Raw genomic sequence first — 13,183 nt, forward strand, 5'->3', positions numbered from 1 at the left:
GATGAGTCACAAGGTGGTCATAATGTCATGCCTGATCAGTGTATGACACTCTCTATAGATAGATCCTTTATTTGAATAAGAAAAAATATTGAACTGAATCATTTGTAGAAGCCTTGTGAAGTAGGGTGTTATCCTTATTTCTAGCAAGCAATACATGATAAAATACTACATTTATAGACGCTAGATTTATAGATATCCCAATGCCTGTCAGTGGATCACCTCTAGTTATTCTGTAGTTGATTAAATGCCAGTCCAATACATTATTACAAAGTGCAAACTCAAAAATTTGCGAACTAGGAGTCATAACTTTTTGGCGACCGTGGATCAACTCTGCGCCAATCGACCAATTAATCAACTAGTCACCGTAGCGCTCATGAACAGCTGATCGTTTTGTGCTGGTGAATTGACTCCGTGCCTCCTCCTTTGGAAGTTCTGTTGTGTTGCCAGCCGAACAGTGTCCACACAGGATGTGGACACACAGAATCTTGTTTCATGCATGGCTGCTCCTTTTGTACGCCGACACCTCTGTTTATCTTGAGTCATATTGGTAGAAAACAGCGATGCGGCAGCTTATCGCGCACAACAAAGGCGTTCTTTAAACCACAGAGCTCTGAATCTGCTTTTGCCTCTGCAGAATCAGTGGCTGAGGAGGTATTACAAGAAAATAATTTTAGAAAGGATGAGAGGGGCCGTGATGGAGCGAGCAGCAGAGTAGTGGAATTATTAGAGAAAGAGGCAGAGTGAGACAGAGAGAGAGCGCTTAGAGATTGTGGGAGTAATCCTCTGGCCATCTGTTGCTCTCTCTCCCCCTCTCTCTGGCTCTCTCTCTCTCTCTTTCCCTCTTACACTGGCTCCACCTGATCAGATCCAGCACGAAGCGGAAGTACGCAACTGCTTGCAGCAGTTGTAGATTCTGGTGTCACTTCCTGTTCCTACCTCCCAGCTTTCTGGCTGACCTTCCATTAATCATGTCCTGTTATTTGGAACTATGAAATGCTCTGCTTGGTTTTGCACAAGTTGTTTTTTCTCCCCTGGGTGCCTGAAAGAGTGGCAGCAGGTCGCCAAATCATAAATTTTTTCTTATTCATATGCTAATTTGTACATTTTTGCTTATACTATTTTTATTTTATTTTACTAGATTTTATTTTACTTATTTTTATTTTATTTTATCTTTCTTTTATCTGTGGTTCTTAACAGGCACTCCCGTTGAAGACCTGCACTCAGTCTTAGTTTCATGACTGTTCCAATGCTCGATTCATGCTGATTTACACGAGAAAGGCATTGGTAATTCCAATGTATGATCGTTTTGGAGGATGTAGTTTGTGATGCTGTGAAGCTGTATTGAGTTAACTTTTTAAAGTTTTTCTGATATAGACTTCAACTTAGACAGACTTTATTCATCCACAAGGGAAATTGCTTGATTATTTAGCCCAGCCCACCGTCAATGAAAACACAGGACTGTTACATTAGAATGCATTTGTTTTCACTACTCTACCAAATTTACTGCCATACACTACTGATGTATCAGATTAACCAAATGTTTGACTGTTAAACTCTCAGTGCTATTTGCTTAATTAGACATAAACTCCCTAATAAACACAATAGAATTCAACTATTCAATCCCTGGTTTCCTGGGCTTCTGTGTTATTTGACACAAGAACTCTACACAAGGAGTAGATTAGGGTTGCATATTTTTAATACAACAAGCTTTTATGAGACTATACGCACATCTATTTTATACACTGCCTGGCCAAAAAAATGTCACCACCAAAAAAATATTCTAATATTTCAGTGGACCGCCTTTAGCTCTGATTACAGCACGCATTCGCTGTGGCATTGTTTCGATAAGCTTCTGCAATGTCACAAGATTTATTTCCAATGGGGTTAAGGTCTGGACTCTGTGGTGGCCAATCCATATGTGTAAATGATGTCTCATGCTCCCTGAACCACTCTTTCACAATTTGAGCCTGATGAATCCTGGCATTGTCATCTTGGAATATGCCCGTGCCATCAGCGAAGAAAAAATTATCAACTGCAGCAACCCCAGATCATAGCACTGCCCCCACAGGCTTGTACAGTAGGCACTAGGTATGGGTTAGGGTTAGGGTGCATCACTTCATCTGCCTCTCTTCTTACCCTGATGCGCCCATCACTCTAGAACAGGGTAAATCTGGACTCATCAGACCACATGACCTTCTTCCATTGCTCCAGAGTCCAATCTTTACGCTCCCTAGCAAATTGAAACCTTTTTTTTCCTGTTAGCCTCACTGATTAGTGGTTTTCTTAAGGCTACACAGCTGTTCAGTCCCAATTCCTTGAGTTCCCTTTGCACTGTATGTGTGGAAATACTCTTACTTTCACTATTTAACATAGCCCCGAGTTATACTGTTATTTTTCTTCCATTTGATTTCACCAAACGTTTAAGTAATCACCAATTACGATCAATCAGGATTTTTTTCCGACCACATTTCTTCCTCAAATACGATGGTTCCTCACTATCCTTCCAATTTTTAATAAAACGTTGGACAGTTCTTAACCCAATTTTAGTAGTTGCAATCTCCTTTGATGTTTTCTCTGCTTGCCAGTGCTTTGACCCTTCTCAAACAGACTAACATATTTTCCATGACCATAGGATGTGTCTTTCAGCATGGTTGTTTAAGAAATGAGAAGCTACTCATTGCATCAGTTGGGGTTAAATAACTTGTTGTCAGCTGAAAGATAATCACAAGTGCAGTAATTATCAAATAGGAGGCTTGTACCAATTTGCTTAGTTAAATCCAGGTGGTGACTTTTTTTTGGCCAGGCTGTGTGTTTTATCTATTTGTAGAATAATGATTTTATCTACATGACTCCATATCCAATGGTATTTTGACTTAGATAGAGTAGATAAAGTAGTAGTAGTAGATAAAAACTCCACTGCACTCAAGTTTCAAGTCGTGACACAGTGACAATATACCACACCAGAAACAGAAGTAAATCATTAGTGTGGCTGTTACCTAAAAACTAAAAGGAATGTGTTGAACATAAAAAATAATAATAATTAATTAATCTGAAATATATAGGGAAAAAAGTTGGTTGCTTGCATAGAGGAGAGGCCCAAGAGTCCACTGACATGAGTACATGCACCAGCTTTAATATGAAACGAGTTGGACCCCTGGTCAGAAGGAAAGAACGAACTCAGCGACTACCCTTACCACGTAGTTACTAGCTCAGCTAAATGGCCCCTAAAGCCACGGACATAAAGTGATAACATCAGTTTCCACCATAATGGCCCCTTTGTTTATTGCCCTCTACTCCGTGTACCACAGCCCTAAATAACATCATGTAAATGAGGACATTAGGCCGCTGTGCCAGCTCATTTGCCTTAGTGGAAAGCAGAAAACCAAATCACATTGCACTCCTTCTTTTCCTCTTCACACTAAGACAGGAAGCGTTCAGGAAGAAGTGAGGAATCAGTTGCTTTTTTCTACATTTTTTTTTCCTAACACATTTTTTTTGTTCCCTTTTGTCCTAAAATATAACACAGGAAACTCTTTGGATTATCTGTGCTCTACTCCTTGAGTTCAGTTTCCATTTGTGACTACAATTGTAAAGTTTCTAATATACAAACTACCATACACTACTACTATGACCACTTCTGTTTTGGGTTTTGCAGCTGTATTTCCATATAAATTAGGATGTTGTGTAGCATGTAATTGAAGCAGAATTAAATAGTTTGCAAAGACAGTTTATCCAATATCAAAACTGAGAAATGCTATCGTTTTTCAAAAAAGGTGTACTTATTTTGTGATGGAAGCAAACCAGCAACATAAGACTTGAAAAATACTATTGGTAGGACATCACACAATCTCAGAGAGGCAGGGTCACTGCGTGGGTAGTTCAACAATTTAAGAATAACATTGTTTCACAGAAAATGTCAAAGATTGTAGGGATTTCATGATCATCAGAAGATTCAGAGAAATCTCTGTACGCAAGGGACAGTCTGACCAACCAGTAATGAAGGCCGTGATCTCCAAACCCTCAGGCAGCAGTGCATTAAAATCTGTCGTGGAAATTACTGCTTGGGCTCAGGAACAGTTTGTCAGTTAACACAGCTCACTGCTGTATCCAGAAAATGTAAGTTAAAATGTCTGAGCTCATCTACGATGGGTAGTAGGACGTCATGAACGTCTTCTGGACGTGGTTATTATTAGATGAAAAAACTGCTTTTGTGATGGTATGCACTTGCGCATTCATGAAGGTGACATTAATACAGAACACTGTATGCAGGCCTTAGAGCGACATATGCTGCACTCTACCTCATGGCCTCGCTTATTTCAGCAAGATAATGCCAGACAGCAATCTGCACGCATTACATCTGCATGGCTCTGGAGTTAAAGACTGCAGGCGTTGAGCTGGTTTGCCTACTGTCCACACCTGCCACTCATTGAAAACATTATTTTCTATGGGTGCATTAATTATTGCATTATGAAAGGAAAACTGATAAAGGAGGAGCTGAACTGTTGAGCAATTTAAATCCTATAACTAACAAGAAACTACAGCAGTTGGTATCCTCAGTTCCCAAGCCTTTGCAAAATGTTGCTGACATCAAAATCAAAAATGTTTGTTCTCTGTTTCAACATTTGACGCATTGTCTTTGTATTTTTAGGTTTTTCAAACCTTTGCATTCAGTTACTATTAACAGTGCCTCATTTTTTATTTTTTTTTGTTGTTGTAGATCATATAATTAAGAATGATTATGTTTTTGATTGGGAAAACAACAAACTTCTCCTACACAGTTGTTTTTATGTGCAAATATAGAAGACAAGGACGTAACATGAAAATATGAAAACGTCCATTTATGCCTCCATCATCCCGTCCTGCCCATCTGCCATCTCGGGCTCCAGAGGTTTAGTAGGTTATACGCCTGAACACATAACCCTGCCACAGCAATCACGGTTAATCCCCTCCAAATCGCTTCACAATCCCATAAACGTTATTGTATAGATGCATCCAGGGCCAGAAGATGGTGGGTCTAAAAATAAACCAAAATACAGCAGCAAGTATCCTTTCCCCGTTTAAATAAATTTTGAAGGTTTTAAAGACAACATGTTGTTGTCGGAGAGTTTTTTTGTTTTGTTTTGTAGGTATCTTGACGCCCATCTGCTTCACTTTTTCCATTGTGTGTCTGTTTGCCGTCTGTTGTGTTTTGTGATGCAGCTGTCTGCGCTTATGCTTCATGATTATATTAAAATGAATATTTTGCCATCAGATAGAATGTATTTGGCAGCTCTAATCATAATAATAATAATTAGGATAATAATAATCAACAATTAATCAATCATTAATTAATTACAAAAGTGATTTTTGGCTTAACTAAACTGTGAAGCATCTTGAGAGGAAGATGAAATATTTACATTAAAAAACTAATGAAAACCTTGAGGAAATACGCTGAATGAAAGAGGAGCTGGCGCAAAAAGCTGGGACTAAAGGGACACTTTTCAATTGGTAAAATTATTTTAGAAGATAATTTTACCGGTGAAATCTTTAGTGTGATTTATCAATATCACATGTAGTAAAAAACATAGAATTACTTAATTTGATGCTAAAGTATTCCATAATTAATAAAAAACTGTAATAATTCAAACTGATACCTTTGCGTTACTTTGACCAACCCTCTGATACCCCGACCGTTAGTAGTAAGATTTAGTTTTTTACTAAAAATGATTGATGGTGTCATTGTAAATATGCAACTACACACAACTTTTCATGTTTTATGCTTTTCCTGGAGCATAAACCAGTGGCTAGGTTTACATGGACAACATTTTTTCAGCCCGACTGATATCAGAGATTCTAACTGGACGCCAAATATAATAATCTGATTTACCCTCACTCGCCAGTTCAATAGGTACACTAGTAAAAACTAGTACGTTATAATATACCGTGATGGTATTCAGCATATGTTTAACATAACTGAGAGAGCTGTTGATTCAACTGTGTTTTCATTTCAGAGGCTGTGGTTTGTAGTACTATTGAATTGTATTGTGTTCTAATGACAAATGTTTCTTTTGTTTTGACAACCACATTTTAGTCGGTGGACTAGGCTAGATAACAGGAATCAGCGACAGTCGGATCAAGTGTTGACATGGTTATTGCAAAATATTCCTTTTTAATGGATTTGCTTACGTATCTTCTGCAAATCAAATGAGTGATTTACAGTTTAATAGCATTTACTTTAAGATAAGGCATTCACCTGGCACTGATGTTTAGAGAAAAACCCGTCTCATGAGTGCTGGACGTGCATGAGATTTGTCATTGTTGCGTGCTACATGTGTTGATGAAGTTGGGCGCAGCAGAGCTGAATGTGTTCTGAGAAAATCGTTGTGTTCATTTTGACCCACTTCTTCCCTACCTATTCAACCTCTACGCTCTAGAAAAGGTTAAGCTTATTGTTCTGGGGTTGGGAGTGTTTTCTCCCAGGTTTGTGTTTGAATAAGAATGGACTGTGTGTCAGGAAATTGAATAAAGATTAGTTGTCCTTTAGTGATACTTGACATGGAAGAGTAAAAGTGACAATAAAGAAATAGGGACATAAAAATGAGGTAATTTACACAACATTATCTTTGTCCCATTACATGACCGCCCAGTCGTGCACAAATTCAACTATGCATTTGCGATGCGTTTGTTTTTCCAATAACAGTCTGTTGCAAGGGAGCACACCAAAACATATTGCTCATCTGTTTTGGTCAATCTGATCATTAAGTGTTCCTGCTGTCGTACGCGGCAACACGATGCGTGATTCAAGTGCCGCGAGTCACGCCAACTCGTGGCTCACTTGTCTGCATATTAATGAGTTTAAGAGGCTTCAATAACATGGGATCCGGCCTCTTTTTCACGGCGAGCGTGTTTACATTTCCGCCTTTTTTTGTTTTTTAATTGTCCTCCAGTACAACGGTGTGTTGGCAAGATTTGAATTAACGTCACACTTCCATTCACTATCACGTTACAGTCAGTAGATTCTAATTAAGTGAAATGTGAGATGTTCTAACTGGCCTAAACTTTTTTTTTTTTTGTGTGTTGCAGTGAAGAAAGCCAAGCTCCAGGGACCACCAGGTAATCTCTTCCTTTATTTGTTTTCAGTCTACATTTACTGCTTTTGTTCAGTCTGGTCATACACTCTCCCTTTGCTCAAAGGTTTTTCTTCTTTAAGACCCACTTGCTTTCAGTTGAAGCTGTACACCTGCAGGAAGAATGACAATACAACTTTGGGGATTGGTAATGTTGCATTTGATGGCAATGGCATAATCTTAAAGGCTGACAGCCAAATTAACTCAGGGATCCAGTATCTCACTGATCAGACCGTCAAACGTGCAGTGCCCAGGACTTCAGCACAGTTCACCTAACACTTACAAGCTTTCTTTGTAGTTGTTGGAAATCTGCCACATGCTTCTCATGTAGGCCAACCTCTTCAATTCTGGCAGGTCACTAAAAGCAAGCGTCGATTCTGCATTATGTAATCCTGTGTCCTTCCATGAAAGGCCGTGCACAGGTGAGCTTAGATCAGTGGCTGCTAAGTCCAAATCCCTACACTCTCTGCCTATGCAAATCCGTCTAGAGTTCAGGCTCACGCCTATCTTACACCCCTGTGACATTTCTGGCGAGAGCAGACGGGAGCACCGTTAGAAAGTCGCCTCAGCTTCGGACATGCCGCTGATACTTATTCCGTTCCCACCTGACCCCTGTAAAAGGTAATTATCCAGCAGGTCTCTGCATTTGAGTAGCCTGTTAAGGCCCTCTACCCTCACCTGTGCTCACAGAGTTGCAGGGTTTCCGCATTGTGTCACGATTGCCCCGTGGCTCTGCTGCTCTGAGATATTGGATTTTGATTGCGAGGCTTTGCCGGCCTTCCCTGTGGCCCCCTCCCTCCTCTGGGCCGCACATGTGACACCTGTCCCAGAGCAAACATCAGGGATAATTCACTTAAGCCAGTCGTCTCCCTGAAGCGAAATGTAAACATCAGTCCTTTTTTTTTTTTTCTCTCTCTCTGCAGGGCAAAGAAAGATTTGTCAGCTACTGTCCTGCAAGAGATTTACAACACCAAATATATGTACTCCAGATATGAATTTATTATGGATATCCTATCATAGAATGGACTGAGAGGAGCCAGTCTGTCTTTTAATAAATGCTAAATGACTCTAAGTTGGCATGCTTAGATCATAATGCACCGCACCTAATGTTTATATGGTTGTTCACTTTGCAGGAAATATCACTCTGCAGTTTCTTTTGGTATCTCTAAAAATCTAAAAATATAGGTGTGAATTTTTCAGTATTTAGCAGGACATACTTATATAGCTTCAGTGCATATGCAATTTTTATTTTACAGATGTCTGCTCTCTAAACGAACAGCGAGAATCTAACTGAGACATTGAGGTCTTTGTTGTGTTGAATTATGCACGTGTGAGAGCTGTAATGTTTAACGGCGTTGAACATTCATTTGCTAATGTGATACACAGGTACTTTTATTAATACATTAATGTCAGAGTACAGATTTTACTGTGGCTTTTGCAGAAAAACGTCACCGAGTTAAAATCTCCTCTTCCAAACACAACTTCATGTGTCGTATTTACTCAGAAGTCCTGAAACAACATGAACTTAGCAAACAACCGAATGGATGATATTAACAAATGAAGAGTCAGCTAACTGCGCATATACGTTTCTGTGTGTTACATAGCTCATACCATTCACTGTCCAGAGCAAACACTCCCATCTCGCCGCTGAAATTGTGCATCAAAGCTTCATATAATTCTGTGCTGAGCTGCACTTTATATTCTCCTAACTCATAGAAATGCCATTTTGAGGTCAGGTTTCTGCATTTTAAGGCCATTATGTCACCATACCGCCCACTCTGTGTGAATTGCAGGAAGGAACAGGCTTGGTTCTATCTGGTTCCTTGTGTTTATTCAGGTTGAAGAAATCAATTACTTATCATCACTCTTTCCTCATGATAATACTAACCCGCTCTGCTTAGGGAGGTGTGTGACTTACTGGAAGAGGATTGAAAGTTTACATAAGGCTGGTCTGGAAAAAGTGTTTGTATTGTGCTTTCACCACACCTGCAGCTGGATAGCTTTCAGGCCTTATTTTAGAATGAAGTGTTTCTCTGGATTACGATATAAAACTAAAGGTGCCCTTAGATGGCCCAGAGGCCAGCTGACTTACTTTCCACTGATAATGAAACATGCGCTCCAAATTTGTGTGTGTTAAATCTCTGCATGTGTGCCTTCCTGCAAGGTTTTTTTGTTTTTGGTACTCAAAATAATTGTTTTCTTTTTCAATAATATTCAGAGTCATTAAGTGCAGAACTCTGTGTTGAATAAGGAACTTTCCATGAGCTAATCTCAGTAAAAGTCGTCCAATTGGTAAATGTCTTCTGTTGCATGAAACATTGATGTCTGAATCTGAAATGTCAACCTTCCAACTGCCTGCCTTTTTGTGACTAATTTATTGAAAAAACTCATATTCAATCAATAATGAATGAAGACATTTGACTGAGAGCTCAGGGGTGAGTGGGTGGTTTACAGGCAGGAGCCGCATGTGCTGCCTCAAAACATCAGCCCACAATTCACCTCATCTGATTCTTCCTCTTGACAGTACGCTGAGTGACAGGCTTGTTTGTTTGTCTTGTGTTTCTGTGTGTGTGTGTGTGTGTGTGTTAGCATATATGTGTTCGCACTGTGTGTTGCCAGTAAGTGTCCAGCCCACATGGACTGACATAATAGTGTTGCAGTGGTGATACATGTGTCAGATATTTAAACTAAACTTGACGTTTGCTTTTCAATCAGCAATCCAAACTCCAGATAGACAGATCAAGATTGTTAAATCGTAGTTTATTGAACAATAAACCAGAAAATAACCCGCATAGCAGACCAGTAAACATACCTGTTTATACAGTGGATGGTAATAAAGGTAACAATGCAAGATATTTGACTTTTGGTTCAGTTCTGCTTCATATCCCTTCATACATTTTGTTTGATTTTAGGCAGTATGTTTGCACTAAACACAATGGTTAACGGTAGTGTTATACAAATTGATAATACATTGAAACCGGTCTGGAAATTAATATTTAAAAAAGTCATGTAAAATAAGGATCTTCCCAATTAGTAAAGCTGTGTCCACGCCAAATGTCCCAATTAAAAGTATTTCTCAAGGCTTGTGTTACGTATTATGTGTAAGATTTGAGGGCTAGCAAGATTACTTCTGGTTTAACCGTGAATTTACAGTGTCGCAAAGGTGGCACACTTCTTTCTAGACTGCATCACCATGGTAACTACAAAAATGCAAACATAACCTCCTCCAGTAGGTTTGCATTCGACTGACCCTTTGTATAACGTGCAAAAGAGACTGATTAAAGCACTAAAGCATTGTACTTGTTTAACTTTAAATTGTAATTTGAAGAATTAAGGCGTATTTGTGCGCTATTATTGTTGGCTCCTCTGGTGAAGAATATGCGTGTCAGTCCTTGTTTGTGATTAGTCATATATTTTCAAACCCGTTTTATTTGAGCATACTCACGGCTAGACAGGCTTGACCTAGCTGATAACCACCGTTGTGACATAGCTTATCGAGACTGCGGTTGTTCATAAAGATAACGTGTAGATATCCCGGGCATGCTGAACTTGCTTTCTAGTACAGGCCCTTGAATGTGCCCATCTCATATCTCAATGGCTAAAACTGAAATTTTAGTTTACGATTTTCCACCCAAAATGTACGAGCATCTCTGTGATGGATTGCTTGTAAAATTGTGTACAGAATAACGCATCTTTCAGTTTGACTTTGTTTGACCAATATCTTTTATCCAGGTTTTGCAGGAGTTTCTTTTTCCAGCACCATGTTCTTCCAAAAACATAAAAAGCCCGTCAACTCAGTTTGAAAAACTATACCATCAACTTAAACAGACTCAGGGTTCCCACGCGTCCTGGAAAACCTGGAAAACCTGGAAAATGATTGACCAATTTTCCAGTCATGGAAAACATATGGAAAATGAGAAAAAAGGTCAAATGTCCTGGAAATTATTAAGTTATCCTGGAAAATTATTTATCCTGAATGCATACGGGTTAAAAAGTTATGCGCATGCATGTCTTCTGGGCAACATAAGGCACAGAGCTTCTCTGCCTCTAGCCAGTGCAGCGCCCCCACGTGAAACTACCAGCAAATCAAATTTGATTTTGTCGCTAGCTTCAGCAGAGAGTTTCTGGCTTTAGTGACTTTTCAGACCCCGCGCTGAGAGACAAAACTCGGGACTGCGGTAAATTGAAAAGTGCCAGTGTCACTAGTATCATTCCAAAGAATGAGCGGGGAATGTATTGGTGTATGACATGATAACTTGTCTCTGTAGCAGCTGAAAAAATGTCCTGGAAAAGTCCTGGAAAATAATTTCAGGTCAGAAGTGGGAACCCTGAGACTTGTTATTATGTGTTGTAAAACACTGCAACGCTGCTGTTGCAGTTTCACACCAACTGGTTCTCAAAACCACCCCTACCTAAACTCCAAACTTCTAAACTGACGCAACAGGTGCTTGATAAGGAGAGTGAACAATGTTGTAGAACGTTCCAGCACCTATATTTAGAGAGCTGCATTTTAACTTTACTTATTTGTACCAGTTCTCCTTAATTTGAAGAAAATCTTACATATTGAAAATCTTGTCTGTTTGTATGTGTGTGCTGGACCCTGATCAGAATGTCGAGATAACTGATATTTCCTGTTGCTGTTGCCTTATGATGAATATATCACTACTCTCTACAGTATGTATATGTTGGAAAAAACAGAGAATTGCGGAGCATGCGGTTTCATTTTTTTTTAATGGGTTACATAAAATGTAAATATACTGTATATTTTTCTATATTTACTTTTTTTTTTTAGTTTTTAATGACTCTCATGTGGTCGTGACTGTTACGGTCACTAATACTGACTTTAAAAAAAGTAATTTTGAGTTTAGATACTTATGCAACATACACTGACCAGGCATAACAGTTGTGACTCCTCAGAGAATGGGTCTTCTGAGGGTGTCCTGTGGTGTCTGGCAACAGAATGTTGTCAGTGGGGGTCTTTGGGTCCTGTGGGTTGAGGGGAGGGGCCTCTGTGGATCATCCCATAGATACTTGATCAGTTTGGGATCTAGTGAATTTGGAGGCCAGGTCAACACCTTGTGCTGTTCTTCATGTTTTTTGAGTTGTTCCTAAACCATTTTTGTGTGTGTGTGTGCCTGTGTCAGGCTGCATCCTGCTGGGGATGGCTGCTGCCATCAATGAGTGTCATTGATATGGGGTGGGGGTGCCTGGTCTGGTCTAGGTGGGTGGTACATGTCTAAGTAACATCCACATGAATGCTAGGTCCAAAAGATTTCCAGCAGAACATTGAACTGTCACAAGATGAATGTTTTTTACTTCTCCTGTCAGTGGTTTTAATGTTTTGGCTGATCGGTGTACATGCTGTATATATTTTTCTACATTTTAATAAATTTTTATTATTAGTTGGTAATAATAAAACTGAAGTGAACTGTTAAAAATGGCTAGTATTTGGTAGTGACTGTTAAGGTCACTAATAATGACTTTATAAAAGTGGTTTTGAGTTTGAAGAATCTACTACAATATATTGTGCAATGGTGTTTTTATTTTTACATAAAAAACAAACTGTGATGGGATCCTCTTTTGCTTGTTTAATTGTAACCAAGATACATGCAAAGCAGGAATGTTTACACATGGCAAATCCGTCTGACATTTCTGTAGGTCATTCTGTTACTTACCAGCCTTATCACACCATTGTGCATTTACTGTCTCTGTACTATGCTAATAAAGGCTGACATATATATTGACTTAAGTCATTTATCAGTCTAGCTATAATATAAATGTTATGTGTGCGTGATGTATTCATGTAAAAAGGAATCTTGACTGAGACATTGTCATCGGATTTTAATCATCCTTAAACAACGGTATTGGTTTTGGCCTCACAGATCCTTTATTGATCAGGCACTGGTGTGCAGACGCATTCTTTGTGTTTTTCCAGGCAGTTATTGTCGTTTCCTCCTCAACAGAGTAGATTGTATCAGCAGTATAGCCGACAGCACCTGCTGTAAAGGGCCCACAGTCCCTAAGTGGCTCTTATCTAATCCATACATCCGCTTTCCTTATCTCATCTCATCTATTCA

General features: G+C 39.2%; 1 protein-coding gene across 1 annotated transcript in view; it reads left to right on the forward strand.

Moving 5' to 3' along the window:
* unc13bb (unc-13 homolog Bb (C. elegans)) overlaps positions 1–13,183 on the forward strand; it is a 70,471-nt gene that overhangs the window by 4,425 nt on the left and 52,863 nt on the right. Inside the window, exon 2 of the mRNA XM_084572564.1 lies at positions 7,063–7,092. Within this exon, the coding sequence (XP_084428690.1) occupies positions 7,063–7,092 (30 nt within the window). The remainder of the gene's footprint in view (positions 1–7,062; positions 7,093–13,183) is intronic.

This window comes from Chelon labrosus, assembly GCF_963514085.1.
Source record: "Chelon labrosus genome assembly, chromosome: 22".
NCBI classification, from domain to species: Eukaryota; Metazoa; Chordata; class Actinopteri; order Mugiliformes; family Mugilidae; genus Chelon; species Chelon labrosus.